Here is a 16,765-nt window from a genome sequence, read left to right as displayed (position 1 = left end):
TCCGTTGGAGTCGAGACTCGGAGGACAAAGACATCGGAGTCTTCCGTTGGAGTCTTCGTGGGTGGCTGTGTATTCCACCATTTTGTGAATATGTGTGTATTTTCCATACCTGTGCGTATCTCTACTCGTAGTTACTACAGGACTCGTTCATTCATGAACCGGAACCCCTCCTCGGTTCTCCTTCCTATCCGTTCTACTCACACCCAGCACCTTGGCACGGGAGGCCTCTGGAACTGTCAGTCAGCCAACCGCAAGGCCGCTTTCATCTCTTTGCCATGGAGCAGTCGCTTGACTTCCTGTCTCACTGAGACCTGGATCACAGCAGACAACACGTCTACCTGCTCTCTCCTCGGCCTTCTCCTTCAGCCACACACCCAGACCCTCTGGTCGGGGTGGAGGTACAGGTTTACTCATCTCACCCACATGGTGTTTCTCTCTCTACCCGCTTCCACTCTTTGTCCCACTGACTTTTGAGTTTCATGCGGTGACCGTTACTCATCCGGTTCAACTTCACATTGTTGTTCTCTACCGTCCCCCTGGTTCTTTGGGAGATTTCTTGGAAGAGCTAGACGTCCTCCTATCGAACTTCTCTGAACACGGCCCCCCGCTCATCCTTCTGGGTGACTTTAACATCCAGACAGAGAAGTCATGTGATCTCTTCCTGTCTTCCTTTGACCTCTCACTCAGTCCCTCCCCTCCCACTCACAAAGCCGGCAACCACCTTGACTACATTTTCACAAGAACTGCTCTACCTCTAACCTCACTGTAACTCCTCTCCATGTCTCTGACCACTTCTTCATCTCTTACTCTCTCTCACTCTATGGTACTGACAACCCACCCATATCTACAGACTCTGCACCTGTACGCCGCAACATTCGCACCCTCCTCCTCCTCCTGGCCTCCTCTGTCCCTCCTCTGGCCTCCTCTGTCCTCCTCCTGGCCTCCTCTGTCCCTCCTCTCTGGCCTCCTCTCTGGCCTCCTCTGTCCCTCCTCTGGCCTCCTCCCTGTCCTCCTCTGTCCTCCTCTCTGGCCTCCTCTGTCCTATCTGCTCTCCCCTCAACTGGCTCCTTCTCACTCATGCATCCTAACTCTGCCGCAGACACTCTCCTCTCTTCCCTGTCTTCATCTCTTGATTCTCTTTGTCCTTTTAAGACACGACCGGTTCGGTAATCCTCTCCTCTCCGTGGTTGTCGGACTCGTGCGGCGAGAGCCACCCTGCGGCGACGGAAAGGAAATGGCGAATCGAATCAAGCGGAAGACTTGCTCTTCTATCAATCTCTCTCCTCCTTCTCTTCCTCTATCTCTGCAGCCAAAAGCTCGTTCTACCTGACCAAAATTCAGTCTTCCTTCTCTAACCTAAAAACTCTTCTCTATCTTTTCCAACCTCCTTGATCCCCCCTGTCCCCCTCCTCCTTCCACCCTTTTGCCGATCCACTTTGTCGACTACTTTACAAACAAGATAGACGACATCCGCTCCTCCTTTACTAATCCATCTTCTATCACCTCACCAACACTAACTTCTTCATCCCCCTCTCTTTCCTCTTTCACCCCCTTGTCTCCCAATCAAGTTCTTAGCTTGGTGACGACGCCGACCGACCACCTGCCCCTTGACCCCGTCCCGTCTCCCATTCTCCAGGCTATTGCTCCTGACCTTCTGACCTTTCTCACCCATCTTATTAACAGCTCCCTCTCAACTGGCTGTTTCCCTAACTCTCTGAAGGAGGTGAGAGTCAACCCTCTCCTGAAGAAACCACCTCGACCCGTCTGAAGTCAGCAACTACAGACCGGTCTCTCTTCTTCCTTTTCTCTCCAAAACTCTGGAGCGAGCTATCTTGTTATGTTATGTTAATCGTTTTATTTGAAGAGGGACAATGCACATTAATGAACACTTTAGACAGGTTATGTTTTCAGTGTAAATATGCCAGATTATAGCTTTGAGCTAATTTCCATCCGTAGTCCCTGACGTACAATATATAGCCAAGTGTCCTCCTATCTCCACAGTAACAGCCTTCTTGACCCTCACCAGTCTGGATTCAAGGCGGCCACCAACAGAGACTGGCCTCCTTGCTGTCTGAGCAGCTTCACTCTGCTAGAGCAGCCTCTCTCTCCTCTGTCCTTATCCTTCACTCTGCTAGAGCAGCCTCTCTCCTCTGTCCTTATCCTTCTAGACCTTTCTGCAGCATTTGACACGTGAACCACCAGATCCTGATCTCTTCTCTTCAGGACCTGGGGATCTCAGGCACTGCACTCGCTCTTTTCTCTTCCTACCTAACGACCACACTTACCGGGTACCTTGGAGAGGATCTGTGTCTGATCCTTGTCCTCTCACTATGGGGTTCCTCAAGGCTCCGTCCTGGGTCCCCTCCTCTTCCTCTCACTATGGGGTCCCTCAAGGCTCCGTCCTGGGTCCCCTGCTCTTCTCTCTGTACACTAATTCTCTCGGCTCTGTCATTCGTTCGCATGGCTTCTCCTACCATAGCTATGCCGATGACACCCAACTGATCTTCGTTTCCACCGGCCGAAACACAGGTGGCGGCGCGAATCTCTGCCTGTCTGACCGACATCTCTCAGTGGATGTCTGCTCACCACCTGAAGATCAACCCTGACAAGACCGAGCTACTATTCCTTCCAGGGAAAGGCTCCCCCACCCACGACCTGACTACCACCTTCAACAGCTCAGTGTTGGCCCCGCCCCCGACTGCCAGGAACCTCGGGGTGACACTAGACCAGGGGTGCTCAATACGTCGATCGACCGGTCGATCGCGGCGACCTGCCAGTCGATCGCGGCGTAGTATTGGTAGATCGCATGATATTAAAAAAAATTGGCCCGCCCCCCTGTCACTTTCTCTTTAGCGCCACATTACAGCAGAAGCATGTCATTTCTCTCTACGTGTCGCGGTAACAGTCCTCTGCCCGCCGTCTCATGCGCCGCGGAGCTCCGACACCGGTTTGCGCGCATCGGGACGGAGAAAAAAGCACCCCCCCCCCCCCCCCCCGTCAACAATCCTTCCCGTCAACAATCCTTCTGGGCTCGCGCGCGACTCTCACTAGCACCCCCCCCCCCCGTCGGTCGATCGCCTTGACTTGTTCACATAATAAGTAGCTCGCATGCTGAAAAAGTGTGAGCACCCCTGCACTAGACAGTCAACTCTCCCTGACAGCCAACATCACTGTGACGACGCGTTCCTGTAGGTACATGCTGCACAACATCAGGAGAACACGGCCTCTTCTTACTCAGAAGGCGACACAGGTTCTGGTCCAGGCTCTGGTCATCTCACACCTTGACTACTGCAACTCCCTCCTGGCTGGTCTACCTGCTAAGGCCATCCGACCTCTGCCGCTCATCCAGAATGCAGCAGCTCGACTGGTCTTCAGCCTCCGCTCCTCTACCCACACCACTCCGCTCCTCCGCTCTCTCCACTGGTTACCGGTGGCTGCTCGCATCCGCTTCAAAACACTGGTTCTGGCGTACCGTGCTCTAGACGGATCGGGCCCCGTCTACATCCGGGATGTGGTCACACCGTACACCCCGGCACGTTCGCTCCGCTCGGCAACAGCCAATCGACTTGTGCCTCCTGCACCTCGAGCATCTCTTTGCCATGGAGCAGTCGCTTGACTTCCTGTCTCACTGAGACCTGGATCACAGCAGACAACCGCCTACCTGCTCTCTCCTCGGCCTTCTCCTTCAGCCACACACCCAGACCCTCTGGTCGGGTGGAGGTAGGTTACTCATCTCACCCACATGGTGTTTCTCTCTACCCGCTTCCACTCTTTGTCCACTGACTTTTGAGTTTCATGCGGTGACCGTTACTCATCGGTTCAACTTCACATTGTTGTTCTCTACCGTCCCCCTGGTTCTTTGGGAGATTTCTTGGAAGAGCTAGACGTCCTCCTATCGAACTTCTCTGAACACGGCCCCCCGCTCATCCTTCTGGGTGACTTTAACATCCAGACAGAGAAGTCATGTGATCTCTTCCTGTCTTCCTTTGACCTCTCACTCAGTCCCTCCCCTCCCACTCACAAAGCCGGCAACCACCTTGACTACATTTTCACAAGAACTGCTCTACCTCTAACCTCACTGTAACTCCTCTCCATGTCTCTGACCACTTCTTCATCTCTTACTCTCTCTCACTCTATGGTACTGACAACCCACCCATATCTACAGACTCTGCACCTGTACGCCGCAACATTCGCACCCTCTGTCCCTCCTCCCTGGCCTCCTCTGTCCCTCCTCTCTGGCCTCCTCTGTCCTCCTCCCTGGCCTCCTCTGTCCCTCCTCTCTGGCCTCCTCTCTGGCCTCCTCTGTCCCTCCTCTCTGGCCTCCTCCCTGTCCTCCTCTGTCCTCCTCTCTGGCCTCCTCTGTCCTATCTGCTCTCCCCTCAACTGGCTCCTTCTCACTCATGCATCCTAACTCTGCCGCAGACACTCTCCTCTCTTCCCTGTCTTCATCTCTTGATTCTCTTTGTCCTTTTAAGACACGACCGGTTCGGTAATCCTCTCCTCTCCGTGGTTGTCGGACTCGGTGCGCGCCGAGAGAGCCACCCTGCGAGCGACGGAAAGGAAATGGCGCAAATCGAATCAAGCGGAAGACTTGCTCTTCTATCAATCTCTCCTCTCCTCCTTCTCTTCCTCTATCTCTGCAGCCAAAAGCTCGTTCTACCTGACCAAAATTCAGTCTTCCTTCTCTAACCCTAAAAAACTCTTCTCTATCTTTTCCAACCTCCTTGATCCCCCCTGTCCCCCTCCTCCTTCCACCCTTTTGCCGATCCACTTTGTCGACTACTTTACAAACAAGATAGACGACATCCGCTCCTCCTTTACTAATCCATCTTCTATCACCTCACCAACACTAACTTCTTCATCCCCCTCTCTTTCCTCTTTCACCCCCTTGTCTCCCAATCAAGTTCTTAGCTTGGTGACCGACGCCCGACCGACCACCTGCCCCTTGACCCCGTCCCGTCTCCCATTCTCCAGGCTATTGCTCCTGACCTTCTGACCTTTCTCACCCATCTTATTAACAGCTCCCTCTCAACTGGCTGTTTCCCTAACTCTCTGAAGGAGGTGAGAGTCAACCCTCTCCTGAAGAAACCACCTCGACCCGTCTGAAGTCAGCAACTACAGACCGGTCTCTCTTCTTCCTTTTCTCTCCAAAACTCTGGAGCGAGCTATCTTGTTATGTTATGTTAATCGTTTTATTTGAAGAGGGACAATGCACATTAATGAACACTTTAGACAGGTTATGTTTTCAGTGTAAATATGCCAGATTATAGCTTTGAGCTAATTTCCATCCGTAGTCCCTGACGTACAATATATAGCCAAGTGTCCTCCTATCTCCACAGTAACAGCCTTCTTGACCCTCACCAGTCTGGATTCAAGGCCGGCCACTCAACAGAGACTGGCCTCCTTGCTGTCTGAGCAGCTTCACTCTGCTAGAGCAGCCTCTCTCTCCTCTGTCCTTATCCTTCACTCTGCTAGAGCAGCCTCTCTCTCCTCTGTCCTTATCCTTCTAGACCTTTCTGCAGCATTTGACACCGTGAACCACCAGATCCTGATCTCTTCTCTTCAGGACCTGGGGATCTCAGGCACTGCACTCGCTCTTTTCTCTTCCTACCTTAACGACCACACTTACCGGGTACCTTGGAGAGGATCTGTGTCTGATCCTTGTCCTCTCACTATGGGGTTCCTCAAGGCTCCGTCCTGGGTCCCCTCCTCTTCCTCTCACTATGGGGTCCCTCAAGGCTCCGTCCTGGGTCCCCTGCTCTTCTCTCTGTACACTAATTCTCTCGGCTCTGTCATTCGTTCGCATGGCTTCTCCTACCATAGCTATGCCGATGACACCCAACTGATCTTCTCGTTTCCACCGGCCGAAACACAGGTGGCGGCGCGAATCTCTGCCTGTCTGACCGACATCTCTCAGTGGATGTCTGCTCACCACCTGAAGATCAACCCTGACAAGACCGAGCTACTATTCCTTCCAGGGAAAGGCTCCCCCACCCACGACCTGACTACCACCTTCAACAGCTCAGTGTTGGCCCCGCCCCCGACTGCCAGGAACCTCGGGGTGACACTAGACCAGGGGTGCTCAATACGTCGATCGACCGGTCGATCGCGGCGACCTGCCAGTCGATCGCGGCGTAGTATTGGTAGATCGCATGATATTAAAAAAAATTGGCCCGCCCCCCTGTCACTTTCTCTTTAGCGCCACATTACAGCAGAAGCATGTCATTTCTCTCTACGTGTCGCGGTAACAGTCCTCTGCCCGCCGTCTCATGCGCCGCGGAGCTCCGACACCGGGTCGCGCGCATCGGGACGGAGAAAAGCACCCGTCAACAATCCTTCCCGTCAACAATCCTTCTGGGCTCGCGCTCTCACTAGCACCCGTCGGTCGATCGCCTTGACTTGTTCACATAATAAGTAGCTCGCATGCTGAAAAAGTGTGAGCACCCCTGCACTAGACAGTCAACTCTCCCTGACAGCCAACATCACTGTGACGACGCGTTCCTGTAGGTACATGCTGCACAACATCAGGAGAACACGGCCTCTTCTTACTCAGAAGGCGACACAGGTTCTGGTCCAGGCTCTGGTCATCTCACACCTTGACTACTGCAACTCGCTCCTGGCTGGTCTACCTGCTAAGGCCATCCGACCTCTGCCGCTCATCCAGAATGCAGCAGCTCGACTGGTCTTCAGCCTCCGCTCCTCTACCCACACCACTCCGCTCCTCCGCTCTCTCCACTGGTTACCGGTGGCTGCTCGCATCCGCTTCAAAACACTGGTTCTGGCGTACCGTGCTCTAGACGGATCGGGCCCCGTCTACATCCGGGATGTGGTCACACCGTACACCCCGGCACGTTCGCTCCGCTCGGCAACAGCCAATCGACTTGTGCCTCCTGCACCTCGAGCTAACCACTCTACATCCAGACTGTTTGCTGTCCTGGCTCCTCAGTGGTGGAACGAGCTCCCCACTGACATCAGGACAGCAGGAAGTCTCTACAGCTTCCGCCTGAGACTGAAAACACATATTTTCTGACTATATCTGGAATAAAACACAGATTTGCATTTCAGTGGCACTGGGATGGCACTTATTGTGGTGCTTGTGGTTCGACTGAGTTGAGGAAGTGTTGCTTCCTGTGTTCTTGTAGTTCTTGGTTTGTACTCTAGGTTGAAATGCACTTATTGGAAGTCGCTTTGGATAAAAGCGTCTGCTAAATGACATGTAATGTGTCTGTGTGTGTAAAACAAACTCCTGGCATCCTTGACGACGCAAAACAAGCCCAGTGTGTTTATTGAGAAGAAAAAACAAAGTCGTAGCTTGAATGGTGTTTGTTTTCCACTCCATTACTAAGCTGCTCGCTTCATGTGTGTGTGTGAACGAACCAAATGGTTTTACCTGTGAAAGTGTAAACTCCAGTCAGTCGGACGGAAACTGAGGGAGTAACGGAGGAGGAGGAGGAGGAGGAGAGTGGCGGGTCGGGGAAGAGGGCGTTGGCGAGGGAGGTGGTGGAGAATTCGGAGACGGTGGTCAATGCGTCAGCCGCGGAGGGGTCAGGGGAGGAGGTGGAGACGGAGTCAGGAGGGGAGGAGGAAGTGGAGGAGGAGGAAGAGGAGGAGGAAGAAATGAGGTCAGGAGGGGAGGAGGAGGTGGAGGAGGAGGAAGTGGAGGTGGAGTCAGGAGAAGAGGAGGGTGGGAGGGAGGAGGTGGAGAAGGATGGAGAGGTCGGAGGGTCGAGGGAGAACAGGGTGGTGTCTGGATCTGGAGGAGGAGGAGGAGGAGGAGGAGGAGGAGCAAGCGAAGCGCAAAAAATGGCCGTGGATCGAACGAGCGGGACAAATTAATGTGAACAGGGATAAATGTGGCGCGAGCGACAGTGGTCGGGTGGCGTTGCCATGGCGATGGGGATGGATGAGATAACAATGAATAAAAAACACAAACAAAAAGCAGGAGGAAAGAAACAAAAAGAAAAATCAGAAGAGAGAAATGAAGATGGAAGAACAAGCAAAACGACACAAATAAAGAGAAAGGCCGTGAGACGCCCCCCCCCCCCCCCCCGTACCTTGCACCAGCAGCGTGTACTGGCCCCGGTCGTGGCCCAGCCTGTTGGTGGCGACGCACAGGTACACGCCGTTGTCCGACTTGTTGAGCCGCTCGAAGAGCAGCAGCGCACCAACCGCCTTGGCCAGCAGGGGGAGCTCTCCGTCCTTCTTCCACGTGTAGGAGGTGGGCCTGCAGGGAGGGGGGGGGGGGAGAATGAGTCCATGTTATGCAAATTAGAAGAAGAAGAAAAAAAATACAGAAAAAGAAAGAAGAGCGAGTGAAAAAAGAAAAAAAAGTGGAAATGGAAAGAGGTTCGAAGAGGAGACAAGAGAGCTGTGACGAAGGGGCCCCGGGGCCCGAGAGGAGGACATGATGGAGGGGGACATGAGGAGAGGAGGAGAGAGCGAGGGATGAGGAGTGAGAGAGTGTTGCAGGGAGAGAAGACTGAGAGGGAATGAACGATGGAGAGAGTAGAGGGTAAACGAGTGGAAGACAAGGGGGGAAAGATGGAGGGAAAGAATAGATTAAAAGATATGGAGGGGAGAAGAAGAAGGAGGAGAAGAAGGTTGAAGAGGAGGAGGAGAAGGATATGAAGAAGGAGGAGAAGAATATGGAGAAGAAGAAGAAGACAGAATGAATTCTGCGTTGTCAAATAAAACAACAAATAAACTTCGTTCTGCGTAACAGATTGTGTAAAAGAATCAATTATGTAAATGTGGAGTCCTGAAGCGCTACAGTCATTACAAGTGTGTGTGAGTGTGTGAGAGTGTGTGTGTGTGTGTGTGTGTATATATGAGTGTGTGTGAGAGTGGGGCCCTCAGCGGCACCTAAAGGTGCAGTGTGGGGACCTCGTGATAATCTCCGATGGGTCGGATGTTTTCGAAAAATAAAAAAGTTAAGAATTCCGTGAGCAACGTTTTTAAAACGAGTCTCTAAAATAAATAAAGTAATATAACTCATAACCAGCTGAGGAAGACGAGCTGCAGCTGGTCGTCATGGTTACCTGCTGGCCTCCAACATGCAGATGATGTTTAACGAGCTGAGCAATTAACTTCAGGTGGGGCGTCATAATGAGCGTGACCTCTAAAGCCCTGACCTCTACAGCCGTGACCTCTACAGTTGTGACCTCTACAGCCCTGACCTCTAAAGCCCTGACCTCTACAGCCCTGACCTCTACAGCCGTGACCTCTACAGTCGTGACCTCTACAGCCGTGACCTCTACAGTCGTGACCTCTACAGCTGTGACCTCTACAGCCGTGACCTCTACAGCCGTGACCTCTACAGCCATGACCTCTACAGCCCTGACTGTGACCTCTACAGTCGTGACCTCTACAGTTGTGACCTCTACAGTCGTGACCTCTACAGCCCTGACTGTGACCTCCACAGTCATGACCTCTACAGCAGTGACCTCTACAGCCCTGACTGTGACGTCTACAGTCGTGACCTCTACAGTCGTGACCTCTACAGTCATGACCTCTACAGCCCTGACTGTGACCTCTACAGTTGTGACCTCTACAGTTGTGACCTCTACAGCCGTGACCTCTACAGCCATGACTGTGGCCTCTAGTCATGACCTCTACAGTCGTGACCTCTAGAGCCGTGACCTCTACATCCCTGACTGTGACCTCTAGAGCCGTGACCTCTACAGCCGTGACATCTACAGTCGTGACCTCTACAGCCGTGACCTCTACAGTCCTGACTGTGACCTCTACAGTCGTGACCTCTACAGTCATGACCTCTACAGCCCTGGCTGACCTCTACAGTTATGACCTCTACAGTTGTGACCTCTAGTCGTGACCTCTACAGCCGTGACTGTGGCCTCTAGTCATGACCTCTAGAGCCGTGACCTCGACAGCCGTGACCTCTACAGCCCTGACTGAACTCTACAGCCGTGACCTCTACAGCCCTGACTGTGACCTCTACAGTCGTGACCTCTACAGCCGTGACCTCTACAGCCCTGACTGTGACCTCTACAGTTGTGACCTCTACAGCCGTGACCTCTACAGCCGTGACCTCTACAGCCGTGACTGTGGCCTCTAGTCATGACCTCTACAGTCGTGACCTCTAGAGCCGTGACCTCTACATCCCTGACTGTGACCTCTAGAGCCGTGACCTCTACAGCCGTGACCTCTACAGCCGTGACCTCTACAGTCCTGACTGTGACCTCTACAGTCGTGACCTCTACAGTCATGACCTCTACAGCCCTGGCTGACCTCTGATGACCTCCTCTACAGTTGACCTCTTCCAGTTGTGACCTCTCTAGTCGTAGCCCCTACAGCACGTGACTGTGGCCTCTAGTCATGACCTCAGGCCCGTGGCTCGACAGCCGTGACCTCTACAGCCCTGACTGAACTCTACAGCCGTGACCTCTACAGCCGTGACCTCTACAGCCGTGACCTCTACAGCCCTGACTGTGACCTCTACAGTTGTGACCTCTACAGCCATGACCTCTACAGCCGTGACCTCTACAGCCCTGACTGTGACCTCTACAGTTGTGACCTCTACAGCCATGACCTCTACAGACGTGACCTCTACAGCTTCTGACAGCCTCCCCACACTTTGACCTCTACAGCCATGACCTCTACAGACGTGACCTCTACAGCCCTGACTGTGACCTCTACAGTCGTGACCTCGACAGCCGTGACCTCTACAGCCCTGACTGTGACCTCTACAGCCGTGACCTCTACAGCACTGACTGTGGCCTCTAGAGCTGTGACCTCTACAGTCGTGACCTCTACAGCCCTGACTGTGACCTCTACAGTCGTGACCTCGACAGCCGTGACCTCTACAGCACTGACTGTGGCCTCTAGAGCTGTGACCTCTACAGCCGTGACCTCTACAGCCGTGACCTCTACAGCCCTGACTGTGGCCTCTAGAGCCGTGACCTCTACAGTCGTGACCTCTACAGCCGTGACTGTGGCCTCTAGAGCCGTGACCTCTACAGCCGTGACCTTGCTCACAGGCTCCAGAGGAAGCGTGTTGGCCAGATCTCAGTTCAGTGAACTCTGTTTATAAAGTGTAGAACAACTTCTCTTCTTCTCAGGGAAAGATTCACCAGAGAGAGAGAGAGGGAGAGAGAGCGAAAGAGAGGGAGAGAGAGAGAGAGAGAGAGAGAGAGAGGGAGACATAGAGGGAGAGAGAGAGGGAGAGAGAGAGAGGGAGAGAAAGAGAGGGAGAGAGAGGGAGAGAGAGAGAGAGAGAGAGGGAGAGAGAGACAGAGAGAGAGAGAGAGAAAGAGAGGGAGAGAGAAAGAGAGGGAGAGAGAGAGAGAGAGACAGAGAGAGAGACAGAGAGAAAGAGAGGGAGAGAGAAAGAGAGGGAGAGAGAGAGAGAGGGAGAGAGAGACAGAGAGAGAGAGACACACACACACTGTTTTCTCTCCGTCACTCGTTGTCATTTTTTATTTCATTTTATTCATTCACAGTTTTCCTCCTGACTCACTCCTCCTGACTCACTCCTCCTCCTCTCTCACTCCTCCTGACTCCGGCTCTTGATTATCTATCGACCCTCCGGCGCCCGTTAACGCACCTCCATGAAGCCGCCTGCTAAGCCCCGCCCCCTCTCTGCTCCACCTGTCACTCAAACCAACCGGCTGGTCCTATTCCGAGAGGCTGCTGTGATGAGCTGACAGGGGGGGGGGGGGGGGAGGAGAGGGGGAGGGAGGGGAGGAGAGACAGGAGAGCAGAGCTGGAGGGAGACGACGAGGAGGAGGGATGAGGAGTTTAGGGGGGGAAAGGTGCAAGGGGAGATAGAGGAGAGTTATAGGACAGGAGGAGGAGGAGGAGAGCGGATCAATAGGGCTGGTTGGCTGAACGTTCATCTATAATGCAGAAAGGCCGGAGGGGGGGGGGGGCTGTGTGTTATCTGAGTTATTGTGTACACACAACACAACAAGCTTATGCAGCAGATGTGTGATTTTGCTAACTTGGCATTGTGAGTGTGTCACGTGTGTGTGTATGAGTACGGCGTGTGTGAGTGTGTACGTGTGTGTGTATGTGTGTGTACGATATGTGTGATAATGTGTGTGTGAGTGTGTATGTGTGTGTGTGTGTGTGAGTGTGTATGTGTGTGTGTGAGTGTGAGTGTGTGTGTGAGTGTGAGTGTGAGTGTGTGTGTGAGTGTGTGTGTGAGTGTGAGTGTGTGAGTGTGTGTGTGTGTGTGAGTGTGAGTGTGTGTGAGTGTGAGTGTGAGTGAGTGTGAGTGTGAGTGTGTGTGTGTGTGAGTGTGTGTGTGTGTGTGTGTGAGTGTGTGTGTGTGTGAGTGTGAGTGTGTGTGTGAGTGAGTGTGAGTGTGTGTGAGTGTGTGAGTGTGAGTGTGTGTGAGTGAGTGTGAGTGTGTGTGAGTGAGTGTGTGTGAGTGTGTGTGTGTGTGTGTGTGTGAGTGTGTGTGTGTGTGAGTGTGTGTGTGAGTGTGTGTGTGTGTGTGTGTGTGTGTGAGTGTGTGTGTGTGAGTGTGTGTGAGTGAGTGTGTGAGTGTGTGAGTGAGTGTGTGAGTGTGTGTGTGAGTGAGTGTGTGTGTGAGTGTGTGTGTGAGTGTGTGTGTGAGTGTGTGTGAGTGTGTGAGTGTGTGTGTGAGTGAGTGTGTGAGTGTGTGTGTGAGTGTGTGAGTGAGTGTGAGTGTGTGTGAGTGTGAGTGTGTGTGTGAGTGTGTGAGTGTGTGAGTGTGTGTGTGAGTGTGTGAGTGTGTGTGTGTGAGTGTGTGTGTGAGTGTGAGTGTGTGTGTGAGTGAGAGTGTGTGTGTGAGTGTGTGTGAGTGTGTGTGTGAGTGAGTGTGAGTGTGTGTGTGAGTGTGAGTGTGAGTGTGTGAGTGTGAGTGAGTGTGTGTGTGAGTGTGAGTGTGTGTGTGAGTGAGTGTGAGTGTGTGTGAGTGTGAGTGTGTGTGTGAGTGTGTGAGTGTGTGTGTGAGTGTGTGTGAGTGTGTGAGTGTGTGAGTGTGTGAGTGTGAGTGTGTGAGTGAGTGTGTGAGTGTGTGTGTGTGAGTGTGTGAGTGTGTGAGTGTGAGTGAGTGTGAGTGAGTGTGTGTGTGTGAGTGTGTGTGTGTGAGTGAGTGTGTGAGTGAGTGTGAGAGTGAGTGTGTGTGAGTGTGTGTGAGTGTGTGAGGTGTGAGGAGAGTGTGTGGAGGAGTGTGTGTGAGGTGTGGAGTGAGTGTGTGAGTGTGTGTGAGTGAGTGTGTGTGTGTGAGTGTGAGTGTGTGTGTGAGTGTGTGTGTGAGTGTGTGTGTGTGAGTGTGAGTGTGTGTGTGAGTGTGAGTGAGTGTGTGTGTGAGTGTGTGTGTGAGTGTGAGGTGTGGAGTGTGAGTGTGTGTGTGAGTGTGTGTGTGAGTGTGTGTGAGGGTGAGTGTGAGAGTGTGTGTGAGGGTGAGTGTGTGTGTGAGTGTGTGTGAGTGTGAGTGTGAGTGAGTGTGAGTGTGAGTGTGTGAGTGTGAGTGTGTGTGTGAGTGTGTGTGTGAGTGAGTGTGTGAGTGTGTGTGTGAGTGAGTGTGTGTGTGAGTGTGAGTGTGTGAGTGAGTGTGTGTGAGTAGGGATGGGCATCGAGAACCGGTTCTGTTTTAGAACCGGTTCCCAGTGAACCGATTGTTTGATATCGTCAGCCAAATTCTTTCATATTCTTTCATATTCTTTAACGGTTCTGCTAACGGTCCTCTTTGGCGTTGCGCATGCGCGAACTTTTTGAGTTACTTCTTCAGACTGCAGCAAACATGGCAACGAGGCAGAGGCGTTCTAAAGTTTGGCTCCATTTCACACGACAAAAAGTGCAAGTGAGAGGTGATGCGCGCGCCACTCGCTGTGAGCGCTGCGCGTGCAGACAGCGTTTAACGGAGCGGAGCAGCGTTGATCGCCTGATCGCTCTTTAATGAAGTATCGACTAAAAAAATATGCTAAATCACATGAGCGTCTGGTACTTTGTTAGCATCGCTACACCGTGCAGCGTGACAGCAGATGGCGATGTGGCGGACAAGCATTCTAACCTAACATCCCAAACGCTGTTGACATCTGAACGCTGATTGGCCGAGACGCGACACGTCCATCAAAGATGTTTTATTGTGAAGAGCACCACTCCACATTTTCTCCGCGTCTCACTGCAATCTCAACGGCAGCGGGCCAGGTGAACAAAATAATAAATCGTAACGCGTCTCTGGTATTGTTCAGGGGTGCTCTTCTTCACAATAGAACATCTTTGATGGACGTGTCGCGTCTCGGCCAATCAGCGTTCAAATGTCCACAGCGTTTGGGATGTTAGGTTAGCTTGAATGTTAGTCCGCTACATCTGCTGCTGTCACGCTGCACGGTGTAGCGATACGAACAAAGTACCCGTACGTTAAAAACGATGTGATTTAGCATATTTTTAGTAACGATACTTCATTAAAAGAGCGATCAGAGCGATCAGAGCGATCAGAGCGCTGCTCCGCTCCGTTAATGTTGTTTGCACGCGCAGCGCTCACAGCGTCGTGGCTTATCTCCGTGGAAAAATATTTTCCGCTATCCGCCACGGAATAAATAACCATGTTTTCTACGTTATACTCTTGTGGAAATGCCACACGTGGTGACATGTAGCGCCCTGGTGTCTGGGGTCATAACGTCACCCGAGGCGCACAGCTCCGTGAATGTCTCCGACTCGTGAAGGACTTCCGCCCAGCGCCACGTGAGCAGCAGCAGCCAATTAGATTCATCAACAGAGGAGCAGCTCAGCTGATTGGCTCTCCGCAGCGTTCCACGCCTCTCTCCGCTTGTTTCTCCTGCGCCGCTCTGCGCTCAACTCAACTTTGTTTATACTGTGACTTATTGAGCGCCGTAATCGCGCGACAACGAATCGAGAATGAAATTCGTTGCCAACTATTTTAATAATCGATTTTTATCGATTCGCTGTTGCAGCCCTAATCGAGACCCTCTTGGCGTCTGGGCTAAGAAAGCCTACATTAGGCCACGCCCCCCAGTCCATCGGGGTCGAGCCATGAGAACGATGTTGGCTGACGAGATGGGGGGGGGCCGCCGGCATGTCATCGCCATGGAGACTCACAGGAAGTGACCTCCAGCACGATGTCACGGCGCCAGAGAGAGACCGACCTTCACAAGCGGTTCTGAGCGCCGCCCGACCGCCAGCTGGTCGGTTAGTGAGGTGGCAAATAAAACGAGTCATAGGAGGTCAGAGGTCACAGGTCAGAGGTCACATGTCACAGCTCACTGGACGAGTTGGTGTACCTGCAGCAAACCAACACTTTACTGGAGTTCAAGGAAGACTTTACGTTACTTTACGTTACTTTACGTTACTTTACGTGACTGTCGTGTTTTCTGCATTCCAGCTCTTAAAGATACAGCCACACATATAGATCTGGGCTCAGAGGCCCACAAGCTGTTCATGGTAGAGGAGGCCCTTGTTTAGAGTTGGACCAGATGTTTCCATTAGGAGGCCCTTATGCTGCTTCCTTAAAAGAGGAAACACAAATTCATTTGTGTGGATTTCGTGGGTTTCGTGGATTCTCTGGACCTTCTGAAACCACCCGGGCTGTAAGCAGTCTACGCTCGTAATTACACCCGTTTTCTTTCTGTAATAAAACTGCATTATGAGATGAGAACCACCTGCGGCTGAGATGAGAACCACCTGCGGCTGAACGTGGCCAAGACCAGAGAGATGGTGGTGGACTTCAGGAGGAAGGCGACAGCTCCTCCACCTCTGAGTGTCCTGGGAGTGGACGTGGACATGGTGGAGGAGTACAAGTCCATCGACAGCCGACTGAACTGGAAGGCCAACATCAACGCTGTGTACAAGAAGGGATGAGTCGACTCTTTCCTGAGAAAGCTGATCCTTCAACGTGGTGCAGCAAGATGCTGGAGTTATTCTACCAGTCGGTTGTCGCCAGTGTACTGCACTTGCCATTGTCTGCTGGGGAGCAGCATCGAGCCGTGACACCAGCCGTAACAAACTGGTTAGGAAGGCTGGCTCCATCATCGCTGCCAGCTGGAGCACCTGGAACAGGTGGTGGAGAGGAGGCGTTGAAGAAACTGGTGTCCATATTGGACAACCGGACCACCCTCTCCACCACCTCCAGGGACAGAGGAGTACTTTCTCCAGACGTCTCCTCACGCTCCGCTGCCACAAGGAGAGATACAGGAGAACATTCCTGCCGACGGCTATGAGGCTCTACAACAGTTCACCTCTTGCCAGATCACCCTAACCCTTCTTATATTTGTGTTTTTTATTTTTATTTTTATTCTTGTGTGTTGCTGCTACTGGCTCGACAAATTTCCCCTTGGGGATTAATAAAGTATATATCTATCTATCTATCTATCTATTATATCAGCAACAAGACCGCGGAGATCTTTTCATCACCAACATTCTTCATCATCTCGGCCGACAGAAGATTATACAACATTACTTTACATTACTTTACTTAAAGATACGTTACTTTACTTTCCGTTACATTACATTATGTTACTCTACGTTACTTTACGTTACGTTACTTTACGTTACTCTACGTTACGTTATTTTACGTTACGTTACGTTTCTTTACTTTACGTTACTTTACCTTAGGTTACGTTACTTTATGTTACTTTACGTTACGTTACTTTACGTTACTTTACTTTAGGTTACGTTACTTTATGTTACGTTACGTTACTTTACATTATATTACTTTACGTTACTTTACTTTATGTTACATTACTTTACGTTACTTTATGTTAGGTTACTTTACGTTACGTTACTTTCCATTATGTTTCTTTACGTTACGTTACAT

General features: G+C 51.9%; 1 protein-coding gene across 5 annotated transcripts in view; it reads right to left on the bottom strand.

Moving 5' to 3' along the window:
* Positions 1–16,765, bottom strand: part of cadm3 (cell adhesion molecule 3) — an 89,923-nt gene that overhangs the window by 8,227 nt on the left and 64,931 nt on the right. For 3 of the 5 annotated variants that reach the window (XM_056410613.1, XM_056410612.1, XM_056410616.1), the window contains 2 exons: positions 8,055–8,224; positions 7,391–7,753 (listed from right to left, as the gene is read on the bottom strand). In XM_056410613.1, the coding sequence (XP_056266588.1) occupies positions 7,391–7,753; positions 8,055–8,224 (533 nt within the window). The remainder of the gene's footprint in view (positions 1–7,390; positions 7,754–8,054; positions 8,225–16,765) is intronic. The other 2 variants (XM_056410614.1, XM_056410615.1) reach the window with 1 other exon arrangement.

The sequence above is a fragment of the Pseudoliparis swirei genome, unplaced genomic scaffold, assembly GCF_029220125.1.
Source record: "Pseudoliparis swirei isolate HS2019 ecotype Mariana Trench unplaced genomic scaffold, NWPU_hadal_v1 hadal_25, whole genome shotgun sequence".
In the NCBI taxonomy this organism is placed as follows: domain Eukaryota; kingdom Metazoa; phylum Chordata; class Actinopteri; order Perciformes; family Liparidae; genus Pseudoliparis; species Pseudoliparis swirei.
Note: the sequence above shows the minus strand (reverse complement) of the source record. Positions and strands in the feature narration are given on the sequence as shown.